At 36.3% G+C, this 27,782-nt stretch overlaps 1 protein-coding gene across 2 annotated transcripts; it reads right to left on the reverse strand.

The window, feature by feature from the left end:
• mtf2 (metal response element binding transcription factor 2) lies at positions 1-27,782 on the reverse strand. Of its 2 annotated transcripts, XR_012389366.1 has the most exons (16): positions 27,600-27,782; positions 26,962-27,160; positions 22,363-22,444; positions 19,016-19,108; positions 18,829-18,929; positions 17,779-17,927; positions 11,650-11,745; positions 11,496-11,564; positions 8,494-8,617; positions 6,717-6,784; positions 6,449-6,619; positions 6,199-6,301; positions 5,989-6,047; positions 5,780-5,887; positions 2,254-3,786; positions 1-2,121 (listed from the first exon to the last, which is right to left on the reverse strand). XR_012389366.1 is itself a non-coding variant. In NM_001045264.1 (15 exon segments), coding segments are annotated over 15 exon segments (1,818 nt in total). In that variant the 5' UTR covers positions 27,605-27,782; the 3' UTR covers positions 3,068-3,395.

Raw genomic sequence — 27,782 nt, forward strand, 5'->3', positions numbered from 1 at the left:
GTTGAAAATACACCAATAAGGTTTGAGATCTTTATTCTTTGGCTAAAGGAGCCTGCTCAAAGCCAGTAAAATACAAAGCAAGCTTTACTAACACTGGTACACCAACTGAATAATGCTTCATACACATAACAAGAGCTTATTATTCATACAAATTATTATTTTTGTATCAAAACCAGGAGGTAATTACGTTCAATTTGCCTGATATCAATGCTACTTCAACCATCTGCAAAAGACTCAATCGTATTATTGAAAACAGGGCAAACAAAATACTTTCCCTCCTATATTTCACAAATATTGAGGACTTTAGAAATGTATGAAAATACAGAGAATTGGAAAAAAAAAAATCTCATTTAGATGTCTTATCAAATCTTAGTGAGGCTGTAAGGAATCCTGAGTGCTCTGGACAGTTTGTTAGTGTACGACGTTTCGAAAGCAATAATAAATAGCACCACAAAAAGCCTGAGTCAATCAATTGTAACAAATATTGCTGCTGTTTTCTGATTGGGATGTGAAGCTGCAAAATAAAAAACAAAAGTAATAATATTAATAATACACAGTTCCTATGAAGTTGTTGCATAGTATAACAAAAAGTAAACCGATAAGACGTTGCCCTCCCCCGCGATAACAGATTTAAAATGGCTGAAACTAAAACGCCACTTAACCTAAAAGGAAAATCTCAAAACCTGAACTGAAATTGCAAAGGTAGGTACCAACAGCTAAAGTTTAATATTATTATTATTATTAGAAGAAGACCTCCTAAACCTACAGCGCTCTTTCATATGATTTTAAGATATATGTATTTCTAAAAAAAATAATAATAAGGAAACAACGAAAACCTCAGGAGACAAAATGATAAACGTTCAATTCTGGCAATTTTTGTGAACAAAATCTCAGAAAAACACAATGTTTGAAAATATTAATGCAATTCTTTTTTTCCATTTTAACAGCAAGAGTAGAATTAACCATTTTACATTGTTGTTTGCTTTTTTTAATTACAAAATGAACACATTAGGCTGTTTAAAGGAACATTTCACCTATATGAAACCTGTCACAATTGGCTCGCCCTCAATATATCCTAGCTGTCAATATATCCTTTAGTCTTTCAGATGAACATAATCTACGCTACATTAACTAATATCCTGGCTCTTCCTGCCATTATAATGGCAGTGAATGGTGCTCGAGTGTTTAAAGCTCCAGTAAGCATGTCCAAAATGAACACATTAGGCTGTTTAAAGGAATAGGTCACCTAATGAATGAAACCCATCCCAATCTGCTCACCCACAATATATACTAGCTGTACATGCCTTTAGTTCTTCAGATTAACATTAACGTTATATTATTAACTACTATCCTGGCTCTATAATAGCAGTGAATGGTGCTTTTTTTTTTGCATTTTTGTTTTTAAAGAGTTTAAGCATGTCCATTCATCATAAAAGTGAACTATTTAGTACAAGTGGAATAATCAATTGCTTAAAAATATCAATACCTTAATCCATTTCATGTTAGGCTTGTCAGAAGTATCGACTTTGGTACCAATCACTACTAAAATTTTAAAAACGTCCCGTTAACATTCTCACTGCTGATTGGCCATTGTGTTACCATGCTTAAGATACAGATATAAACACAGATAAACAAAGACTGGAGCGTTTCAAAAGCCACGTCTATCAGCTGATCCATCATATGAGCGATGCGCTGAGGGGTCGACTGTTCGATGTGTATCTGTGTTTGCGCCAGGTGAAGAGTGGTAAACCGATGGTCTTCTTAGCCAATCACAGTCATATCTGTTACATAAACACAACGGCCAATCAGTGGTACTGAAGTACATGCTCATGTAAGCGGGAAATAAACAAAAAGAAAACGTTTTAGAAAAATGTTTTAACATTGAAACGTGAACATTTTTCGTTAAAATTCTTTAACTCTGCTCATTGGCCATCATGTTGCTCAACAGATACAGATATGATCACAGACACAAAGCGTTTCAGAAGCCTTAGGGGATATGTCATATGAGCGATCTGCTTAATGAACGACTGTTTCACTTGGCTACGAAACGCTCCAGTGTCCGCGTATTTGTGTTTGCGCTAGGTTAGTGGTGTCCAAACACGTTCCTGGAGGGCCGGTGTCCTGCATATTTTAGTTCCAACCCCAATTAAACACATCTGAACCAGCTAATCGAGCTCTTTCTATGTATACTAGATTTTTTTTACTAGATAGAAAGTTGGAGCTAAACTTCGCAGCACACCGGCCCTCCAGGACCGAGTTTTCACACCCCTGCGCTAGGTGAACAGTGGGGAAGAGTGGTAAATCTTATTGGATGATCACAGTCATATCTATTGCGCACATGAACACAACAACCAATCAGCAGTATTTAAGAACACGCTATAATGTTGGCGGAAAACTGACATTTAAAAAATTACCAATTACCGTTTGGTATCGAAATCGATACCTTTGACAACCCTACTACATACGAGACTCATATTATGACATAATGGACAATAAAATAAGAATCGACATACTGTGTTGGAGTTGTTTTCTGTACTCGGGCTGCATAAGTATCAGTGTTAAAATGGTGAGTGAACATTAACGTATTCATTTCTTCTATTGCACTAATGCCAAATCATTCTAGTTCGCTTCTGCAATATAGGTTAAATGTTCAAACTCAGCTCAGATTTTTATTATAAATCATTTGCTTTGCTTCTTTAGGCATTCATTAACTCACTGAAGTCTTCCGGACTACTTTAATGACGGATGAATGCGCTTTTCGGAGCTTCAAAAACTCAAGCACTATTCGCTTCCATTAAATCTGGGAAGAGCCAGGATATCGGAGTTCATCTGAAAGAAAAGCTTACATAAGACGGCAAGTAAATTACGAATCAACTTTCATTTCTGGATGAACGACTCCTCTAAACTGAGATGAGTCAATACTGGATGTACAGGACGAGAGTGTATGTGCAATCAATTGAAATGTAAATAAAAAAAAGTGCCCTATTGACAATAGTGCTCTCTCTCCACTTTCGCAATTCGAGCTATGAGAAAAAAATTGAATAAGACAAAAGCAAAATCCTCAGTCTCCAGCAGCATATATATATAGTATCCGTTTCACATCCCCTTAAGGCACCTGCACATCATAAACAACGACAACAGAAAAAGCAAGGATTCAGGTTTTTTTCACATACTGTAGTAGCAAACTGACAACGTTTTCAACCTGAAACTACAGCCACCTTAGTCCACATGAAGGCAGTCCATTCGAGTTTCCACATAGACAAAACTCCAAAAGTCTCATCGCTTCATGTCTATCGTAGTCCTGAGGGCCATAAATATCTCAGTCATCCACGTACATTCAGTCTCAATCACGACTCTCCTCTTTAAACAGTCTTAAAACACACCCGGTATGGAGCTCAGGAGGCAGTGACGCCCTCCCATTCCACCAAGTACTCTACTTTGCCGTCGTTTGTGATGCGGCGAGCGAGGACACGGTACTTCTCTCCGCAGGCCAGGCGACCGGCGGCTCCGAAGTAAGTGCTGATGGAGCTCTTGAGGTGGTTGAGCTGGGTGTTGGGGTCCAGGCCCTGCATGATGTCCATGCTGCTGTACAGGCAGGAGGGAAGAGCGCTGGGTTCCGGGATGATGTTGTTGGTGGTGGGTTGTGGTTCTGTGTTGCTGGCTGGAGGAATCTCTGGATTTGGGGGCTGCAGTGCTCGTCGTGGACGTCCTCGGCGCCTCTTAATTGGGGGCTGTGTGATGGTGGGCCAAAAACATCCAGTGCGTGGTCCACTCGGACTGCCCAAACTGCAGGGGAATGGAGTAAACAGGTTAAATCATCAGAATGGGAATTTAGTAAGGAATGAAATGGGCATTAAGTTGAAACACCCTCTAAACAACAGCAGGGAAGATGTGCGCCAGTCACTGAATCCAGCATACGGGTTCTCAACTGTCCTCCACAGTCTAAGGGCCTACTCACACTATGCTATCCGAACCTTGCCCAGGCCCGTTTCTCGGATCATTTGAGAAGTGTGAGTGCTTTGAATCGGGCTCAGGCACAGTTTGCTTGGCCGGCCCTGACCCGGTTGGAAGAGGTGTGCAGAGCGCAGATCACTTGGGCTTTGGCGCGGCACGCTTATAGTGTGAGTGCAAAGCGCGCCTAAGCCCGAAACTGAAGATGAGATGTGACTTTTACAGGACTGTTTCCTATGGATTTATTAATCATTCTTACCGTTCAATAAACACAAACTGTCGTAGATTATTAAGGACGCAAACCCCTCACTGCACGGCAGCTGCACCTTCAGCAAATCTCCTAATTCCTGCACCACGAAGACTTTATGATTGTTTATGATTATCTCTACTGAACAGCGCACCATCGATGACGTAAGATTGCCCAGGCCCGAATGTAATGTGAGTGCAGGCCGTCGGGGAGACAAGGTTCGAGGCAACTGTACATGGGCCCGATCCCAATATTACCCCTTAGCCCTTCCCCTCATTTTGCGAATGCTCGTGAAGGGGTAGTGGTGTCCCAATTCTCTTTTAGCTTAAAGACATAGGGCTTAGGGCAAGGGGTATACACCCCTTCAAACAAAAATTTTTCAGGACCACACTCGAAACCAAAGGGTAAGAAAAATTTTCCAGAATGCACCAGCCACAGCTGCATCCGGAAATAAGGAGATCCACAAATTAGTATTTTTTGTCATGATAACAAATTTTTACAACAAACAAACACGTTTGAATATATTCATAACCGTGTTCGTGTTATATCATCATGCTTTAAAATAAAAAAAACCTAAAATAAAAAATATTAAATTGCGTGATCTATAATCCCTAATAATAACTCCTGTATAGCAGTCCCACAACATTCTGACACTCGAAAACCCTGTCAGAAAAGTCTAGTGGTAGAGAATAAGCTTCTTACAGTGTCTGCTACAATGTTAATGTTGTTTTGGTGTGTTTACATAGATGAATATGCCCACTTTGTAAATACACAGTACAGTTACAATCCTATTTCCATATTAGATCGTTATGATAACATGATATAAGCCAGTGGTCACCAAACTTTTTCCTGGAGGGCCGGTTTCCTGCACATTTTAGCTCCAACCCTAATAAAACACACCTGAACACGCTAATCAAGGTCTTACTAGGTATACTTGAAACATCCAGGCAGGTGTGTTGAGGCAAGTTGGAGCTAAACCCTGCAGGGATACCGGCCCTTCAGGACCGAGATTGGTGACCCCTAATATAAGCCTTCAGTGATTTCCTGAGGATAAATACCAAAAAAATAACACAACTGGAATTACTACAGCAGTCGCAATCGTATGATCTCATATGAAGCAAGAGATCGCGATGACATATTTTGACATGTGCAGGTGCTGTAGTGCTGTCCCAATTCTTAGGGGTAAATTTTGAAGCCCTTTCCCTTCACACTTGGTTGTAAGGGCCAAGGGGAAGGGGTAGAGGTACAAAAATAGAATTGGGAATCTGGCATAGTGTGAGTACGCCCTTATATTATCCACTGTGCTTGTCATAACACTATCTGTGGCTGAAGTGACCACATTTTGTGTTTTATCTTTCGCTTGTTCGGTGGCCCTGAACTGTCAAAACTGTCAAATGTCCAAATCTTTTTGACAAAAGTTTTGGTGGCAGTGTGTTAAAATGAGTCTCACATTGTGAGGTTGAATTTATTTTTAAACATGCTAAAACTATGAATGAAAATTACAGATTCAGTTTGCAATAACTTTACTTGTCAAGAAAATGTGAAACTTAAATAACCATGATTAAATGAAGAATAAATCACCTGGACTGCCTTGAGAGGGTGGTTGAGGTAGTTTCACTGGTGCTGGTGGCTCCAACCGATTCAACATCTGAGGTACTTGATGAAGGCAAAAATGTTTCACTTTTGGCACTACAATATGCAGAGGGTGACAAAAAACACAAACAAATCACAATTATAATTGGCTCTCACTTCAAAAAGCACAATATGCATGTTGTGTTGATCTCCCTCACCTTTTTGAGGCCATCAGGTCTAGTGAGTTATTATCTATAGTTGGAAACTTTTCATCATTCTACAGAATAAAATGATTTAAATAAAAATATTGTCCACATTTTTTGTAATTTGTTATAAATCATTTGTATGCATTTACAGTGCTTAAAACAAAAAAATAAATAAATGTGAATTATCTTTAAAAATAATAATAAAAACAAAATCCCTTGTACCTGTGCCAGAAGTTCACTTGACCTTCTCAATTTGGCCAACGTCTCTAAAGAGTGTGTGTGGTACTTCCTCTTTCCTTTCTTCACTGCTCCGTTAGTAACAGGCCTAAAAGCAATTACAAAATAATGCTAAAAAAAATCCCATTTAATACATTTTATCTTAAAATATCATTGAGGAATTATTTCATGTTCTTTAATATTTAATAATAAAACTAAACTGTATAAACTCAGGAGGAAATAAAGAATGACTAACATGGATGAAAGAGGGGGTTTGGTGGCCTTCCTGCCTTTGATTTTGATCTCGTGGGAGGCTTTTTCCGGCTCTCGGTCAGACAGGAGCTCGGAGCTCTGAGGGGCTGGTGGGAAGCGGATTCGTAAGCCAAATAGGTGTTTCTTCTTCTTGATCTCTTTACCTGACATGAACCTAGGAGCCACAAGATCGACAAGATGAAGATAAATTCATTCAAGCTCTACTGTGTCGAGCTAAAATCTCCCAAGATGGATAAAGCAGAAAAACTCACATGTCGAGGTTGTTGTTAAGTGCTTCCAGAATGCATTCATATCGTTCTGCTCTCGGAGTCTCTGCAAGCTACAAAAAAAAAAGTTAAAGTGACCCTTGTGTGCTGTTGGGGATGTTTTCTTCCACTTTGGGGTGATTGAGTCTTTATTTGACCACAACCTACTCTGTGTTTCAGGAAACGGAATGATTTTCTGTGACAAATCTTATTTTGGGGAAATGCTTTAAATGTTAAATCAAATTCTACAATAGACTCATTTACATAACTTTCGTTATGTTGGTGGCCTGTTTTGCATCGCTTTCCATTAAATGACATTTTTTGAATGCATAACCCTGACACCAAATAATCATGGATTCTTGATTGTTGCTGGTTTTCCCTGTTAAGAAGAGGTCAAATTTTTATTTTACTGTTGATCATCAGTTGCATTGCAAAAAGGCTTTAGCCTTCTATATGTAGTGTGTTTGTTTGTTTGTGTGTATGTGTGTCAATAATAAAATCAAAATAAGCAGCTCAGCTGTCAGGACAAAGTAAACAATGTAAATGTATTTATGCACAAACACTATAATCTGCTGTTTTACTCTATAGAACTGCATATAAATGCCAAAAACTTTTTTGCACAGGCCTATCTAAGGCTGCATTTACACTGCAGATCTTGATGGTCAATTCCAATTTTGTGACTGTATCAGATTTTTTTGATGACCTGTTACATCATCTTTTAAAAGTGACTTGTATCCGATCGTCTGCATTTACACAGCACACGGCAAAGGCTCAACGACCAGGCGCTGACTAACAGCTGATAATTAAAGAGCCTTTTTTTCTCCATTCCTGTACGTAATCTGTTTGCAGCTTTTGACAAGCTGTTTTACTATAGTTAATGACCGAAAAATTCTCATATGTCCATCTTCTTTTGATATATAGGCTTTTTTAAACCTTTATGCATCTTAATTTAATGTCCATGGCGTGATTTATGCATGTGATGTGTGCACTAAGCTAGTTTTATATTTATTTTATATTGGTTACATGGCGGACACTGCGCTCTCTTGCTCTCGTAAACATGCTTAAATACCTGAGCTATATTACAGTATGAAAGCTGTTTAAGTCCTCGTGTATGAGATTTAAGGTTTGGGACTCTGCTGAAGTCTGTTCTGAAAAGAAAGTGTCAAACTTGACGACATTCGCTATGGTTTTTAAATGACGCGCGACTCGCATTGACAGGTGAAAACCCGATCTACCTGCTTACACTGCAGACACGAGAACACGTACACATTTCCACATATGAAAAAGGCCTAAATCTGATTTGAGTAAATCGGCATCCATGTGATTTGTTCCTGCTTACACCTACACGGGCCATATCCGATCTGTGCCACATGGGAGAAAAAAATATATAAAAATTTGGAATTGAGTCACTTGAACAGTGCAGTATAAATGCAGCCTAAAGGGTTAATGCTGCTAACTGATGATCTACATTATATATATATATATATATATATATATATATATATATATATATATATATATATTTTTTTTATTATTTATTTATTTTTTTTTTCTCACAAATTTGATCTCTTCCCAACAGAGAAAACCACCAACAATCAAAAATGTGTGATTAAACAGTGTTGTCATTGCTTTGCAATCAAAAAAAAAGTCATTATAATGAAAGTCAACGGGGCAAAAGCAGCCATAACGAAAGGGTAGTAAATTTGAACAGTATACAAGGGTTAACTCTTGTTGATTACTGCAAATTACAAAAAGAAAAAAATATATAAATACAAACTGATACCTCGCCAAGCTGAAGCCGGTCCCAGTTTTCATTGATGTAAGTCATCAGTTCAAGCTCAGAGTCAAAATATTTCTTTTTATGAATGACGCTCAGGTTATAGAGGCTCAGGTGTGCAACGTCTACCCTGTGAATGAAGACAACATGCATGAGTCCTCTTTGAATCTGAACATAACAAATCATTAAAAGACAGAACCAAATTCTGATCTATACCAATAAAATACGGCCAATAATAGTATACGGTAACCCATTTTTAAATGATATACTATATTATCAAATTAAATGAAAAACGATAACTGCCTAATTTTATATAGTTATCATGTAATAAAAGGTTTTGTAAATGATATAAACCAAAAAATCATTTAAAGGTCACATAAAGTGCTTTGAAATGTGCCTTTTTATTTAATGTTTGCCGCAATCTCAACTGAAAAATGAACAGGGTGGGACAGGTGGGGCATCAAATGCGGGGGCCCCCTCAAGAAATAGTTTATTTTAGTATTAAAAAATCTTTAAAATTCAAGTGAAGTAAAACATTATATTGTAGAGTAGAAAAAACAAAAGCCAAAAGACAATAGGGTATATGCAGAGCTAGTGCTTCTTCCCATACTGGGACACTTTTGGTGAACGGTTAATGTAACTTTTTTTTCCCTATTTTATACGGTTCCCATCGATGTTGTAATGTAATTAAAATATAATCAGTTAAATAGACTTTGGCATTCATTTGCTCAAGCGTAAAACAAGATAAAAATCTGTTTACACGCACACGCCCGTCAGAATTAGCTGGCTAGCGCAGAAGCTCCATTGAATACACTCAGGAAATGTAAATTAACGCAGTCATTCATTAATTTTCTTGTCGGCTTACTCCCTTTATTAATCCAGGGTCGCCACAGCGGAATGAACCACCAACTTATCCAGCACATTTTCACGCAACTTCCAGCTGCAACCCATCTCTGGGAAACATCCACACACAAATTGACACGCACACATTCATACACTACGGGCAATTTAGCTTACCCAAGTCACCTGTACCGCATGTCTTTGGACTGTGGGGGAAACTGGAGCGAACTTTAAATTTAATGCAGTGCTTCTTGTAAAATCTGAGACCCTCTTTATATCAGATATCACTCAGTCAGTGGAGCTTGCTGATTTTAAAGAAAACGGACCTTAAACGCACCACTTTTGTAATGTCATACAGTTCATCGGAAGCGCTTGACAAATTAAAAGTCCTTCAACATATACCATACAAAGACTTGTATTGACACAAATTTCATGATTCATGTTGCAATTGAAAAGCTTTTTGGTTAACTTTAATTCGATCCTGATCTTTATGTTGACTAATATAGATCTTTTTCATGTACAGTACATAATTAAAAAACACTAAGAAACTAATTTGTAAACAACATTTTACAGCAGGAGTGTCAAACTCAGTTCCTAGAGCGCCACAGCCCTACACAGTTTAGTTCCAACACTGCTTCAACACACTTACATTTAGGTTTAAAACAAGCCTGAAGCACTCAATTAGTTTGATCAGGTGTGTTTAATTAGGGTTGAAGCTAAACAGTGCAGAGTTGTGGTCCTCCAGGAACTGAGTTTGACACCTATAAAATAAACAAAATAAACAACTAATTTGTATAAGTTTTAAATCTTGAAACATTTTTTTAAAGAAAGTTTTAAGAGAGCATAAGGATAATTAAAATATAAAAACAGAGGAAGAAAGAAATTAAATATCCCACACTGAAATATTCCAACAGTTCAATATGATCATATAAATATATAATAAAACAAAGACACCGTTATTATGCAATCGTTGTGCATTCACTTCTAAACATCAATACGCTTATTTCATGCGACTGCCATTTTAAAGAACCAAAGCGAGGCTATGGTGGGAAGAAACCCGGAAGTATAAGACCAGCACTGTAATCATTGCAGTAATATGCTGTGGACTACAAATCTCCAGCTGTTACCGAGATTTCAAAATGCAGAAACGATGTAAACACCACTTTAATATCATTCAGTTAGTTTAATTTAAACAATTAAAAGCCATTTAGCATCAAACAACATCACAATCTCTTTAAGAGTAATATGCTCAAGTGTCCTCCAAGGCTTCATTTCATAGCACTTGTTTAAACGCCATGGGGACGATTTCCTGCTTTAGCCCATGTAACCCGGTGAGCGATAAAACACTGCAGTCCTCTGTAGCACACCCTCGTGTTGTCCTGGTACTGAAGTTTTTAAAACGCTAACATTCAAGCGCTGCTGAGCACAACCATAAACAGCGCTGATTTAGGAATATTCAGTTTACCGCTTTTCACCCAGTGCAAACACAGATACACAGACACTAGAGCGCGAAGCAGCCGTGAAGATCAGTTGAGTCAAGCAGATCGCAATTCTATGTTTGTACTCAGTTAACAGCGGAGGGTGGAAATGATGACCTTCTCGGCTAATCACATTTATTTCTGTTGAGCACGTCAACAATAGCAAATCAGCGCTGTTTTAAGAAAGCCATCAACAGTGCCTTAAATGTTAATGAGAAATTGACAGTTTTTCTTTTAATTCAGTATCGTGACAAGTCCAATATAGTGAAAGAATCAGTTCATTATCTTGAGTTTGATAAATAGCATCTAAAACGTGTGTTTGGGAAAGAAAACGTTAGCTAACTAGTGCCATTTCCCTTAACTTAGCTGAAAAAGAGCTCTGATGTCCCTTTTTATTTTCACCATTCATTCAGAACGGACCTTCGGGTCACTGGGAAGGCGGTGAAATTATAAATTTGTGTCACTTTCTCTTCGCTGATAAGATATACAGCCAGCTACACAATGTTCCTATGTATCTCCTAACGATACTTCCGGGTTTCTTCCCACTGCAGCCTCGATTTTGCTTTTAAAAATGGCGGCCGCGTTAAATCCTATGGCATTATCTGCGTGCAGGGGATGTGTACGGCCTGGTATGGCGATCACTTGATGCATATGTTAATTAATCACTCCGCAGCTATTAAACCAACTCACCATCTCAGAGGGAGGCGTTTGAGGTACTCTGGTCCACTATTACAAACTGAACAAATAAATAGATAGAACCTGAAAATAAAGACAGAAGCCGGTTATACTTATTACCAATCAATGGGCTTTAGTTTATTCAGATGATAAGGGAGCAGTACTTCACCTGTCTCCAAAGAGCATTGGCTTCTGAAAACACTGGATACAAGCTTCATGAAACCACTGTTTACACTTATTACACTGTAACATCTTCAGATACCAGCTGTGGGAAAGAGAAAGAGCCATTGGAATTGTACTTCATAGCAGTTAATCAGTAGCTGTAATCTGTGGTTAAAGGATTAGTTCACTTACAGAATAAAAAATATATTTATCCTGATAATTAAATCGTCGCATTGTCAAGCTAGACGTTCAGTTAGATTTTTCTCCATATAGTAGACTTCTATGGTGCTCAGTGGTTTACCCTTCCAATGTGCTGTTTTAATGCCAATAAAATGGATTTAACTAGCGACAATCTGAAACAAAAACATTTATATGCATTTTTAACCACAAAAGCTTGCATCCCAGAGCTACTGCAAGACAAGCTTATGTGATCAAAAAGTTTATACATTGTTATTTTGTAATAAAATTATTTAACGTTTCACTAGGTAAGACCGTTATTGCTCAGCTGGGATTGTGTAAAGCTATTTGAAGCTGCATTGAAACTACAACATAGAACTTCAAACAATTGAAGTCCACTATATAGAAAAAATTTGAAATATTTAAAGGTCCTGTGAAATTAAAATAATGTTATTTAGATGTTAGTATCAGTATTGTTAGTTTTTAAGATATCTATAAACTAGTGTGCTCCAAAACAGTGACTATATATATATATATATATATATATATATATATATATGCGCCTGAAATTTAAGCTATGCGACCTCATAATATATATTGGGAGCATTCGTGCGACTGCATATAATGGTTGTAGTGCGACCTGTTTTGGTTTTTTTCTAAAAACGTGGTAAAAAAAAAAAAATCGGTCTTCCCTGCCGCTATATTGGTTCATATTAGCTGTCAATCACTCAAGACTTTCCGCTGTCAGATGACAGGGAGGGAGCTTTTGTGACCGCGGAGAATGCAAACGGCTGAAGAGTGAAAAGTACACTGAATCTCGATGCGTTGCATGCACTGCGTGTTCAGCCAACACAATCTCATGGCAATTCATAAAATTTTCATACGTTTTCTCATGAGATCAGGCGTCAACTGCGCAAATATCCGCTAAAACACCATTGCCAAAGAAGCTTGCCTTTACTGAGTTTAAACTGATGCGGGTTATAACAAAGAACAGTATTGTGCCGGTGGTCATCGGGAGAATCCTGCTCTGCCCCCCTCATATATTGGGCCGGCTGACTCGCATGCTTTTCCGCAAACACAGAAAAATGTAATTCAGCGCGTAATGACGCTGAGCATTAAAACGACACGAACCGAAACCAAAACTTTTAAAAGTAAGACTTTTCTTCCTTTCTTTTGTCTGTTCTTTCTTGAGATGTATATTATTTTTCTATTTAATTACTGATGACTGCTTTGCAGCTTTCAGCATTGAATTGAATGACTTATTATATTATTCAGTTTGTTTTGTAGCAGATATATTATTTATAAAATTGCCATGCATATAAAAACAATATTACAAAATAAATATTTCTTACTACAATGCTTCATTTCTGTTTGATGCAAACCATCAATTTATTTTTCATTAAGTAACAGTAGGACTTTATATAGCAGATAACTTACATTAAAGCACATTCAAGGCAGCATGATGATAAGAAATATAATTCATAATTAGTATTATTGTCATCATCGTCATCATTAATATTTTATAATTATTCTACATTCATTTTGGAATTATTGCACAAATATTAAGTAATCTCAGCATTAGTTAGATAGTTGTTTCTGGGTTTTGTTAGTCCCAACTGATGTTGTTTTCAAATACAATAAATCCCTTAATATACAACTTGTCAAATATATCAATTCATTTTTGGTGGGTGCTCCTAAATTTTTTTCTGGTGCTCCTAAATTTTTTCTGGTGCTTTTAAATATTTTCTGGTGCTCCTAAATATTTCAGATTGGGAGCACCGGTGCTACCAAGTAAGAAAGTTAATTTCGAGCCCTGCTCTAGTATCTGACATGCTCCCCTCTTTCACGACACTTCTCATTTGCTCTTAATTTGATGCACTTGATCTCAAACACTCTCACTAGCTGAGCAGTGATAACAAAACGCTATTTGCAGTTTTTTTAAAGGAGAGGGGCTACACTATGCCCCACCCTCTTTTTGTTATGGTTAAGATTACGTCAAACATCGATTAGAAATGAACATTTCAAAGCACTTCACAGGTCCTTTTAATCAAAATGCTGAGAAAACATAAACATGGGGGTGAGTCAAGTAGGACATTTATAGGTTGGGCTTACATGACGACAACATAAAATAACAATCCAAAATAAGATTCACATACAGTTGAAGTAAGAATAATTAGCCCCCCTTTGAATAATTTTTTCTTTTTTAAATATTTCCCAAATGATGTTTAACAGAGCAAGGAAATTTTCACAGTATGTCTGATAATGTTTTTTTTCTTTTGGAAAAAGTCTTATTTGTTTTATTTTGGCTAAAATAAAAGCAGTTTTAAATTTTTTTAAAAACATTTTAAGGTAAAATTTTTATTAAAACATTTTTATTTAAAATAATTAGCCCCTTTAAGCTATTTTTTTTTGATAGTTTACAGAACAAACTATCATTATACAATAACTTGCCTAAATACCCTAACCTGCCTAGTTGACCTAATTAACTTACTTAAGCCTTTAAATGTCACTTTAAGCTGTATTGAAAAAATATCTTGAAAATATCTAGTAAAATATTATTTATTGTCATCAGGCTAAAGATAAAATAAATCAGTTATTAGAAATTTAGAAATGATCTTTAGAAATATGTTGAAAAAAATCTTTTCGCCGTTAAACAGAAATTGGGGGAAAAAATTAACAGGGACGCTAATAATTCAGGGGGGCTAATAATTCTGACTTCAACTGTATACATGAAATTTTAAAAACAATTCACTTTTTAGGGATGCTCATTTCCTGTTATTTTGCTAACCGACAACCACCGCTCGTTAATCGGATATTAACAGTTAACTGGTCAGATTTATTTTAAATAATTATTATAGAATTTACTAATAAAAGTAATAAACTAAATAAAAGAATAAAATAAATTTGCCTGCCCTAAAATGTTGTTGTAAATGACACATTTAGATTACAAAACAAAAACACTGACTGAGCCTTTTTAAGAACGGGATTAGGCTGTTTTTTTTTTTTTTTCAATCATGTTTTTTGTCTTCAGTCAAAAAAAAAAAAAAAAAAAAAAAAAAAAAAAAAAGAGCAGGTTACCTCAAATCAATCCCTCCACGGAAAATATGCATTTATTTAATGCTCCGCTGTTATTATTACTACATCACAAAACCTATTTTTATTCTTTATTTTTTATAGAATTCGTTAGTTTAAAAATTATGCTGTGAGCATCTGGTTTTATGCTTTTGTGCATTTTCCTCTCTCATTTGCAGTTTAAATGCGTGCTGCATGTGATGAAAAGACAATAACAACGCGCACATATGTTGACTTTTCGTAAACAGTTTTGTTTAAATATTTCGCATCCATTAGCATACATGCTTTATAAGCTGTAAAATGAAAGCTAACGCCTATTTGTTGTGTTTATGATGCAGATCCAGGAGGCTATCAGCATCAGCGTTGGTTTGGCAACTTGTCTGTATCTAACAGCAATATTCTTTTTCAATTTTGCTACTTTGGCAAATATGTCTGTAGGCATGTCATTGGTTATGATTTGAAGAAAATCTGAAGTATGAGGTTATGTCAATAAAATAGTTACAAGCTCTACATGTTTATATTAGTTTCATATCTTCTAAATGCGAATTTTGTCAGCTTTTGTGCGCACTAGATCATAGATATTTCACAAACTAACAACACGGACACCAACATCTACATTTTTTTTACATTTCATGGAACCTTCAATTGGTTATTTACATGGAAACAATTAGGGGTGTAACGGATCATGGTTGATCGGTGATCTCAACCCTTTGTTTGCAATACATGTGACCTGCAAATACTTTTGTACTGGTAGATTAATCCTATATGTTATGATCGCAAGCAGATCGCTTCTCGCGTCATTCAAATCACATGTATGAAAGCATTTAGGCTTTCCTGTAAAATATAATGATGACGGAAGAAGTTGTGGTGGGTTATTCGGGATGTGGTGGGTTTCTTAGATTATTAAATGTTTTCTGTCACTACTTGTTCTGCCTGCATTAATGCATTCAGTGTAAGTTACACGATTAATCAGTAAAAGACATTGTTTCTGCTACATTCATTCTTCCATCCGCTTGTTAAGTGGTGACGTGTTTGTGACGCATGTAATACTGTTTCCAGGTCCAAGCCGACATTCATTTGAGTGGAGAAATCGTTTGTTTATGATCACGGTTTATTCCTATCACACATTAAAGTTAATCTTATATAAAATCATAGTGTACACAACAATCTCTGGGCTTGCTGCATAACAAATACCAAAAATTTAACAATTTGTAAAAAAAATTTATTACTTTCTGGCCATCGGATATTACACATGGACATATATACTGCGATCGTGATTTTCGAAAGCATTAAACCGCTTTGTAAACGTTTATCATTACCATTTCATGATTCTCCCCATTCAGTTGAATAGAGCGCTTGGACCCGGAAGCCACTTCGCGTGACGTCACACTTAACAAGCGGATGGCGGGGCGCCACGCCAACATTGATACTACCACGGCTACATTACAGCTTCTTATTCAAAACATTGCCTTGTTCTTTTAATAGCGGGTGATAATCTCACCAAAATGTATTAAAAGGTAAGTGAATTATAACAGAGCAAACTTTTCTGTAACCGTTGTAGTGCTGTGCGCTGTTTGTTTATCTCTTAAGGTTACGTGCCGACTGACTGACAGGTGCGTGATGCGTGAGGCCAGCAAACACGACGTGTAGCCGTTTCACTTTACTTCAGGACGTATTAATGTTGCTCTGTAGGTCTATTTGAGACATTCAAAAATATTCCTAACAAATCTAATAAATGTTAGAGATATACTTGTTACAAAAACGCACTAAATCGCACTTCAGCAGTGTTTATTTGAGAGCGCGCAAGAAGTTTTGTGCACAAGCTTAGGAAATCGGCGCGCAAGCAAAGAGATTCGCATGCTGTAGGCTATTACATAATTGCAATCTCGACTTCTATTACTGTGCTCACGACATTTGTCATTGAAATAACATACAGGTAGTTGGTAGATCTGTGTAAAAAAAGGCCTGCCGCCACAGCTGGAAAAAATCCTAGAGGAAACACTGAAAGATCGGGATCTCAACACCTACGCATCATAATTTATAAATGATAGTGATTTGGATATGTTTATTAATCTTTCGAAGCGCTGCATTAAAATCTGTTTGAAAAACACAAAAATCAGTAACAATAACACAGAAGTACTGGGATAAAGGTTTATAGTTTAGATAAAACCACTGATGTTTATGGTGAAGGTTAAAATCACCACCATATGCATTTAACTTGACGCTAAAAAATTAAAGTTGTAGGCTGCAGCTACAGTTACAACCAGCAATCAAGAATATGCCACTGAATAATTCTTCAAAAATGACACATTTAACAATAAAAGATTAAGGTTTTATGAGTGAAAAACTGAATCATTTAGTGAATTTTTAACAGTACTGAATATTTTACAATTTATTTTTATTCTGTTGATTATTTCCTAATTTTATTATTAATAATATTACAGGTTTTAAGTTTTGTTTGTTAAAACCAAAAGTGTCTTGCAGTACTGTTTTTGTAATAAATGGAAAGCAAATTACATTTGTCTCCTCCCGTTTTTGACTGATTTGAAAAATGGCCCGATCTGTGAACAATATGTCATCAGAACAGTGAGATTTGTGAGACGTTACACCACTAGAAACAATAAAAAAATGCAGTGACAAAAAATAAATAAATAAATAAAAATAAAAAAACTTTATTGAAGTGTTTCCAGTCTCCAAAATGCTTTTGCTGAGTAAATAAACAGGCGAAATGCATTAAAAGTTTCCCTAATTTGGGGTTAAAATGTCGTCATGTAAACAGTTACTTATTCTTAAAGTGAACTAATCCTTCAAATACCTGCTCTATAAAATGTTTATTCTGAGAAAAACTATATCAGCAGTTTTCAGAGATGAATATCGTAACGCTTACTCTCCAGGTCCACCGCAGTAGCAGTAGCATTGCTGGATGTTGGTCTTGTGGCCCTGGTCCCACATTAATTCTTCAAGGGCGTATGGTAGAGACTGCTTCATTTCCTGTAGGGCTTTGGCGTTTGGCCCCTTCTTTAGTGCACCGCCTCTCTACGATTTCAGAGACACAACCACAACAAGTCGTGATAGATAAACAAGCCTCTGGCCTGCATGTGGAGTCATATCATTCTAAGGTGGAGTCAGAACTCTGAAGATTTATTCAAAACAGGCTTTACATATCTCTTCTAGTCATACAAGCAAAACACGAAGAGAGTCAAGGGATTTCAAAGGGTTGGCTGCATTTTACACCACTGTTGAAATGTTTGGGGTTAGAAAGGTATTTTTAAATCATTTCTAACTTTATTAGACAATGATGCATTAATATATGGAAGGACATTTTCAAATTGATCAAATTCAAAAAGATCAAACATTTTAAGTTACTTAAAAATATATATAAAATAAATATATTTTTAATGTAAAAGTTAAATATGCAAATTTCTAACAGAAACTGTCTTTCATTTATTTAGAAAGTAGTAGTCGTCCAACCAATGTCGTTTGATTAACCGGTTTTAATGTGGATTCAGTTGGCGCTTTGTGGCTCGGCAGAAACGTAAACAGTCATGAGTCGTGGCTGGGCGCCGCTTCTGGTGTGATCTGCTTTACTTTCTTGTCGCAGCACCAGAAATTCATATGCTGATTTGGTCCGGTGCATACCGGTTCCAAAGGTACCGGTTTCGGTACCCAACCCTATATCTGATAACTACTTATTTTAAAATTGACAGTAAATATACATTGTCAAAAAACAAAGTTAAAACTACAAATCTAAATCTATACGAGTGGTTCAAACTTGAGGATTGCAACTGAAAAATTAACATTCTGCAAGATTTAGTTATTTTGCAGTCCCAGCAAGCATGTCCACACCAGTTAGAAATGACTCGGAGGTCTGCTACAGATCTTTTAATATTTATTACTAGTTATTCTGCAAGGCGGAGAGAATGCAACATCAACAAACCTTTGTTGTTGTGGCAAACACGCACTGTCTGCAGAGCCATTTGTCATCAGAGTCAATGACACTGGAGTCAATTACAGGAGCATGGCAAAGCTGATGGTATCCTGTGGAAAAACAAAAATCATATTTAAACCAATCCCTAATGTGGTTGAGAAAAGTGACTCAAATTTACAAGTAGGATAGAGTCTACCTTGACCACACTTGTCACAGATGACAATTTCATTGGGGGGTTCAGAGCTTTCATTCTGGCATATGGAGCAGAGCATTTCCCCTCCACTGTCCCCTAGAGAGAAAAAAAGACAGAAAGAATTGGACAACTGTTTGTGAATGGTGGAACGTTTTCAGGAGGTCAAAAGGTCTAAACTGGGTGTCCAGAGATAATTTTCCAGAATGTCTAATAGAAATTGTGTGAACAAAAGGAATCACAGTTGTCAGAGACGGTAAACAAACACCACAGTGAAATACTTCACTCGAACTGCCACCTCAATCAATTGAAGACAAAAATAAGAGCAGGTTTCTGTTACAAGTATGCATGAAAGGACTGTATGATATTTATTTTATTTCAGAGTTCATATCAACTGGTTGTTCGCCAAGTAAAAGTGGGTCACAGAAGCTGTTTGAGTTTGTCGCTGAGAGATACATGGCAATGATTTTATAAGATGCATGTGAAAGCTCGTGACACTTCTGTCACACATGACCCATGTTCATGAAACTCCACTTTCACCTAATAAACTTTACTGACCTGTCAGCTGTTATACCATCATTGCACTGTTCAACTGCACCAACATTTTACATCACTTCCCTATTAATAAAGAGCAAAAGGATTTAAAAAATAAATGTCAAGGCTCATTAGAGTCTGCAAATGTTATTGTATCATCAGAGTAGTTTGAGACTGCAATTTAATGTTTGTTCATCAGTATTAATATTATTTCCATTTATGTGTAGCTGTGTTAAGTGGGATGAAGTCTGTCTTTATTTTATAAATAATTCTGGCATTTTAGACAATATTGTGGGCCTCATTTATTTTTCCCAAATGAAAATACTTATAAAAGCGCAAGCAAGACATGGGAGTTTTACTGCAACACTGCAATGGTGTGGTCCAGTTTGCATCAAGTGAATATATGAATACACTAGCTAGTTTCCATCCACTTATTTTGGATTGTATCCAACCATCCACCTATTAGATACATGCATACATTTTAAAAAAATATGTTTTTATTTTATTTTATTTAAACGTGCATAAAAAGTGTATACGCATAACTTAGTGTGATAAACTTTAAGAAACTATGATGGAAACACTTTTGCTGAATAAATTCCAGTATGCAGGTTAAAAAAGGTCATGTAGTTTTGTTATAAGACGTGTCGTGTGTGAACAGACAAACCAGCAGACTGACCGCATTGTCAAGCATCTGAAATGTTGTTTTGGTCAATCTAAAACACCTTAAACATTTCAGTATTAGTGTTATTATATTATTAATTACCCCCAGAACCATCAAGAGTGCATGTGCTCCGCAATTCACAACTTCAAATGCCACCACACGTTCATTGCGTGTCGGCATTGTCCTCTGAGGTGCAGGTTATTTCTAAAATAAAGAAAACATTTGCGCAGCTTGTCCTACCACAGCAAATTACATTTTAACTGTTGATATTTGGTGCCAGTTTGACAGTTGGATGCAAATGTTGCTTTATTCACACGTCTTTTATGCGATATTCCAGTTTTGCTTATAAAGTTAATTGCATTTTTGGATAGAAACATAGCTAATGACCAATTCATGAAAATACTCTCTTCATTTATTAATAAATCAGTGGTTTTGAACAAATCAGCTGAATGATGAAGTAAATGAATCCCTCATTAAGGATTGGGACATATCAAGCTAATGGTTGGCCGTTGGGCTTCATCAGTCATCATTGGTCTGGTGTGTTCCACACATCGCCTCTCATTGGGTTACTGTCAGACTTGTTGGGCCTGATTCAGCCTCTCAAATCACCGTCAGAACGTTGGCTGAAGAGATCAATCTGACCATACCCGTCAAGCCTCCCTTTTTTCCCCAGAATTCTTTCGTATTTAACAATTCTATCCCGCTATCATTCTGTAAAGGTATTTACCCATGTTTTTAATCTTTCTATGAAGGGCGGCAATAAGCATCAAAGAGCAGATCCTCCTTATATGCAACCTATATCGCCGAACCATCAGGTGAAGCCCCTTGCTCTTAAATGTGAGCCTGTTCTGTGCTTTAATTTATTTAGGCATAAAAACACTTTGGAATAAATATAAAAATTGGGGGTTTCCTTCCTTACCATTACAGGTGCCGTTGCACCTCCTATACAATCCTCAAAACAGTCCATGTAGCATTATTTGACAGACGTGCTCCATATTGATAAATAGACGCTGTTTCCAGCATGACATTCTGGGTTTTACTGGGAGATTTTTGTTTTTACGGGTGGGTGACACCACCGGTGAAAATATTGATGTATTGATGACAAGAGGGTTGCTCTACAAATATATATTTTTATTATGGCAAGCAAAAAAAAAAAAAAAAAAACTATTGATGGTGGAAAAACATAATTTGGTAATTGTGTGCCTGGGTTTCCACTTTTGCTATGGCCTCTTTTGGCTTTAACAAACTTGTCCCTCAGGTTTTTCCAAATCTTTTAACAAAAACTTTCCTCCTGTCCAACTGCTGCTAAAATTTCTAGCCAACAATTATCGATCATCTGATTTTCCCTATGATCACAATTATTTTTAAAAAGTGATTCATATTCAACTTAAATCAAACATGGCGCACGCACTGTTCGCTCAAGTTTAAAAAAAAATTCAAGCCCTCTGCCAGCTAAAATCATGTCATGCACACTCAAAGCGAACCTCCGCAAACTCTGCGATGACGTCACATTCACTGCACTCACTCAAGCGAACTAGCGGACGCGTTGAGTATAAACTAGGCTTAAGCTTGGAGACTCTATCAACTGTCAGGGACGGATTAAGAGACAGCTCAGGCTGAGGGAAGGAGATAGGAACGAGAAACCAAACAGCAAAACCACAATTCTGACTGCATGAAAGCAGCAGCATAATAGAAGAGATTGGTCATCTTCGACTAAAACTCCTGAGGGAGGAAATATGGAATATGTGCTGTTCACCCAAAATTGAAAAACTTTCATCATTTTTCCACCATTGACTTGTTCAAGACCAGTTTTCGTTCTGTTGAGCACAAAATAATTTTTTTAAAGAATGTTGGAAATCTGTAGCCACTGACAGTGTCAGTTAAAAAAAAAAAAAAAAATACCACAGATGTCAGTGGTTACAGGTTTTCAACGTTCTTAATCATCGTTTGTGTTCAACAGAACAAAAACATTTTTTAAAACAACTGGAGAATCAGTAAATGATCACAGAATTTTCATTTTAGATTAACTTTTCCTTTAATTGCAAGACAATCTGTATTATAATTCCAAAGTAGATGGAAAAGTCCATAAACGAGATTCAAGACCTTCTCAGCTCAGAGCTGCCATCAAGGCACTAAATGTAAAAAAATTTAAATTTACCTGTTTGTATGTCCTTCCACAGAACCCAGGACTTAGACTGATCTTCAAAGATCACAAAGCAGCGATGCTTATGTTTATCTATCTGCAAAAAGCACAAAGTGACCATTACTCCAGGGAAAAGCTTTTCGGTGATTAAAAAAGATGTTTTCAGCAGCATTGGTTCAAAAACCATTTCATGGATTAAAGAGATCGCTCACCCAAAAGATCAAAACGCACTTAATATTTACTCACTCTCAAGTGGTTCCATAACTTTTACATTTCTTTATTCTGTTAAAAACTAAAGAAGATTTTATGAAGAAATCTGAAAACCATTGACTTCCATAGCAGTGACAGGAAGATTGGATGGTTTTACTGACTTAGACTTTTGAGTATCATTTAGCGAGATGAACAAATCTTGATTCATTTCACCCAAAAATAACTAAAATGTTATGAGTTGCTTCCCAAACACATCTTAAACTAGTGCAATTGTTGACCACACTACAAACAATCTTTTGTCTGACACTGACAGTAAGGCCCATATAACATTAAACGAAGCACAGAGTCTGAGCCAATAAGACCCATGGTTAGTTCACCTTTCGTGTTTTTGAATCAGTTGTTTATCATGCGACCGCACCATATCAGCTTGACCTACAAAGTCTGAACCACAGCTACATCATTTGAGTTTAGAGTTATCCGATGGGTTTACGGATAAAGTTAAAAAGTCCAACAAGCCCATTACCGCATTCAATATTATAAAAAAGAACCATCATGAGAGAAAATTAAACATTTATAATGGGGCTAAAGTTTGAGATCAGAAATACATCACAGAAAATGCACATAATAATAATAATAATATTATTAATGTATTTTGTTTCTAAATTAAGAATCATTTAATAATTTCTGTATCCAATTCCTTCTGTCAAGTCATGTAAAGAAACAAATGACTCAAATCAGTGGAGTCAACAGGTGAGTGGATCATATCTTTCATGTGATGAACGAATGACTCAAACCCAAAAGAATACTCTAAAAATTAAATAATTTTCTGCCCCACCCAGGTAATTTATGGATTTGCAAATGAATGAATCACTCCCTGAGTGGACTCCTTCTTGAGTCAGTTCTGAATTAACGAATCTTTCAAGACCGACCTATCGTTATTCCACAGTAGGAAAAACAAATGGTTACAGGTTTTCAGCTTACTTCGAAATGTCTTCATTTGTGCAAGACAGAAAAAAGTCAAACGGGTTTGAAACAAGTAAAGGGCAGGCAAATCATTAGTGAATTTACAGTTTTGGGTAAACTATCTCTTTAATTAAAAAAGGGAATTAAAAAAAAACAATAATTCCAAGAAGCATATAATAAAACAATGTTTCTAGGCAAATATTTATATTTGCAATTATTTTTATTACACAGTGAGGAGCATTACTCTCCTCACAGTTCAATCATTGAATACTAAAATGAATTAATAATAATATATATATAAAATAAATAATAGATTTTATTTTTCTTCAGCTTAGTCCCTTTATTTGCCAAGGGATGCCACAGCAGAATGAACCACCAACCATACACTCACATTTACACTATGGACAATTTAGCTTATAGCGCATATCTTTGGACAGTGGGAAAAAATGGAAGCTCATGGAGGAAACCCACGCCATCACAGAGAGAACATGCAAACTCCACACAGAAATACCAACTGACCCAGCAGGACCTCGAACCAGCGACTTTCTTGCTGTGAGGCGACAGTGCTAACCACTGAGCCACCTATATATTTTTATATTTATTTTTTAGTAATAATAACCAATTGCTTTCAGTTTCTTTCTTCTGATGAACACAAAAGACACTTTAAAGAATGTTGAAAACCAGCAGCCACTGATTTTTGTTTACAGCATTCTTCAAAACATCTTTTTTGTGTTCAACAACAACAACAACAAAAAAAACTTTCAAAGCTTCAGATCCAGATAAGGACGATTTAATATTGAGTACATTTTAATTTTTTTACCTTTAAAGGCAAAAACATTCAAGCGAGTTTAAATCATTAATGCACAAAAACAAACACTTTAACAAGGGTTGATAATTTATTTATTTTTTTAAAGTAAACACTGTCACTGCTGTTATTTTACAGTTGATTACACTGTTAAACTCCCCAGACCATACAAAAGCACTGTTGATTTGTATATTTGTTGTATTTTATTTATCTACACCTGTACTTTGTTTATAATATTCAATCCAGATGCACTCTATAAATTCACCCCGCTTGCACCAAAATAATGAATTTTTCCAAATAGAGCAATTCAAGTCAACTGGTAAAATAGTGTGCATTTTGCAGAAAAACAAAACATCGCAATGTCAGGTTTTTTGGTGCACAGACATTTTAAGTATTACTATTAAAGCTGGACGATATTGGGAAAAATCTGACATTGCGATACTTTATTTTTCCGCAATATATATTGTGATATGAAGAGAATTTCATCAAATGGCTTGAACAGCTCCATTTTGAATGAAATAATTAATTTAGATTGACTGTGATATTTTTGTAGTGAATTGAATCAAACAAATTGCAAGCATAAAAAAGCTTTGATGGATAAAAATAAAAGTGTAATAAGCTAAGGTTGCACAGTTTACTGGCACTGTGGTAGTATCACAATCCCATGGCTCCAAAATACTGACGGTGCCACTGTAGTTTGTAAAGGGTAGTATTGTCATTAATGGTCTATCTACAATACATAATGTTGCAAGTTTAAAAGTCACTAAAATGCTCACACGTTTGTGCAACAATAAACCATTTTATTTGAATAGTCTATGGAGCCCTTTATGGTTATAAAAACTGTGTAGATGGTAGCCTATTGCACGTTTTCTAACACTTCAGTTCAAACGCACATCAGAATCGGTTCATTTCCGTTCTTGATAATATGATTTAGTAGCTACAACAACAGTGACAATATCTTTAAAAGTTCACAAAAGTAAAATTTTGAATTATTTTGGATTATTACCTGACAAGGCAAAAAAATAAAGATAGATAAAAAACCCAAAATAGAAACATTGAAACAACTTGACCACTTCATAAAGCCTAATTTTGTTGGAAAATGCTCTTTTGTAACAAATTTAATTTGACATAATTTGTATAGTTATTTTAAATACACAAAATAAACAAAAAGAATGAATACATTTTTTATGAAGTGAGGTCCAAATAATACTTTTTGGCCTAAAGGGAGTTATTAATTAAATTCAAGTAGGCCTATTATAACATAAAATGTAGTATTTCTGAACTTTTTTTTATGATTCGAGTTATGAATTACAGTATCGCAATACGTTATGCTTCAGCTAGTATCGTATCGTAAGATTAATTAATGGTATCGCGACAACCCTATAATAAGCAGTGCTTTATGGTTTTCTGGAAAGTTGAACAGTAGTCAGATATTCAGGTACAGTGATTGAATAATCAAGTGTAATGTGAAATAACACAGTAAAGTCTTCATTGCTGATAAACTATAATCCCAGCTCAACATACTGCAATGTGACTGTTGTGAATCCACACATTGCGATGTCGATGCTGAAACGATACATTGTGCAGCCCTAATTACTATCCTATAGTAATATAGAAATGTATAGAACACAATCTAAAAATAATCTCAAACAAATGTGCAATAGCAATGTCAAGATAAAATTCTAATTATTACATAATTTTTGACACTTTAAACAATAAGCACAAAGGAAAGTGCATGTCTCACTCTGTTTTTATTAAACATGAGGTTTATTTGAAATATATTCCTTCAGTTCTATACAGTCCAGGGTTCAACGTTAATGATTATTTCTACTGGCCCAATTGGACCAGTGGTTCAGATTTTTACTTGCCCTGCCAAAGTTTTCACTGGCCCCACCAAAAAAAAAAAAAAAAAGTTATTTGCTATTTCTTAGCCACATATTTTAGATAATACGTCAAAAATAATGTCTGTGAATCCAGAATTAAAATATTTTAGAAATATTTAGCAGTATAATATTGCAGTATGGAAAATGTGCAGGTATTTTATCGTTTATTGTTTAATTATTATAAACAAAAGGTGACTGACTTAAAAGTAACGGCAAACTATGCAACACATCACTTCACTTTTTTCACCGTGTTGTACCCAAGTAAACGGATGTTTTCTTTTACCCTCATAATTTGATGTTGCCGTCATGTTGCCTTCTCTTTGCTGTACTGGTTTTTACCAGGTTATGGAAAAAAATAACGTGCTCCAACATCCAATCAGATAAGAGGAAACGAAAAGCAATATGGTTTACGACTTCACAGAGAAGGCAGCATTCAAAGACTTAAAAGCACAAATAAAAAGCAACTTAAAAGCTCGATTCTAAGACTGTATTTGCACGCAATTGACAAAAGTAGCAGGCAAATTGAAATTTAGTGACCCGTTTGGGCCAGTAACGAGTCTGTCTACTGTCTTGAGCATCTCTCACACTGGCCCCGGGCCATCAAGCAGTACTTATTGTTGAGCCCTGCAGTCTCTGTATAAAAGTGCAACCCACAACTTAAAATGTATATCAAGACAAATTAATAATTCAACTTGCCATTTAATGTCCCAACATTCTAACATTTACACAGATTGCACAGAACCTCTTACACACCTTGGAGATGGTTCCCAGGTAAAAGAGGCCATCTGACCACCGGGCCAGGACGTCCTGCCCTTCCTCAAACTTGCCAGCAAGCTTTGTCGTGTCGGTCAGCCCATCTTTCAAGGGAAATCGGGGCAAGGACACAGGGGACTTGTGTTGGCGATTTGGAGTATTTTGATGGGCGGCCAGGTTATCTGCACTTGCTGAGTCTCTGTCAAATGGGCACAACAGTTGTTACACAGTCAGACACACATACCAAAAAAAGTAATTTATACATGCTCAAATAAACAACAACAAGGCAAAACACATCCCTAAAGCAAGTATTAAGTTACAGGTGTAAAATGAGGGCAGGGCTAGTACATCTGGCACTTGAATAGACTGGTCAGTGAAGCGCCCATAAAGAAGTGAAGCAAAAAAGCCTCTTTTGTTAGCAGCATAGCTGGAGAGAGCTAACTGGGTTTCTCACTCAAAACAGCGTACCATTAGATAAAACCTTCCAGTTCAAAAGCCCGACGAGTTTGTTTTAGTGAAATCTGAAAATGTACGTCTGAACGTAGCAATTTTTCCTGCTGTTAAGATAAGGATGAAAAACCCCCGCACACCCCCTTGTTGTATTGTAACAGGCTGGTTGCTGTCTGGGTCTCTCTTACCTCATTCGGTCACTTTCCCGGGTTACAATGCCTCACAAACACAAAGAACTACAACATAAACGGGCAGCCGGAGCTTCGCTGTGAATCGAGGTGGTGCTGCTGCTTTTAGGAGATGATTCAAACGCCTGAAGTGTTTCAGACTGTAGTAAACGGGTGCTTTTGATCGCTCGCTCTCGCCATTTT

The sequence above is a fragment of the Danio rerio genome, chromosome 2 (genome assembly GCF_049306965.1).
Source record: "Danio rerio strain Tuebingen ecotype United States chromosome 2, GRCz12tu, whole genome shotgun sequence".
NCBI lineage: Eukaryota > Metazoa > Chordata > Actinopteri > Cypriniformes > Danionidae > Danio > Danio rerio.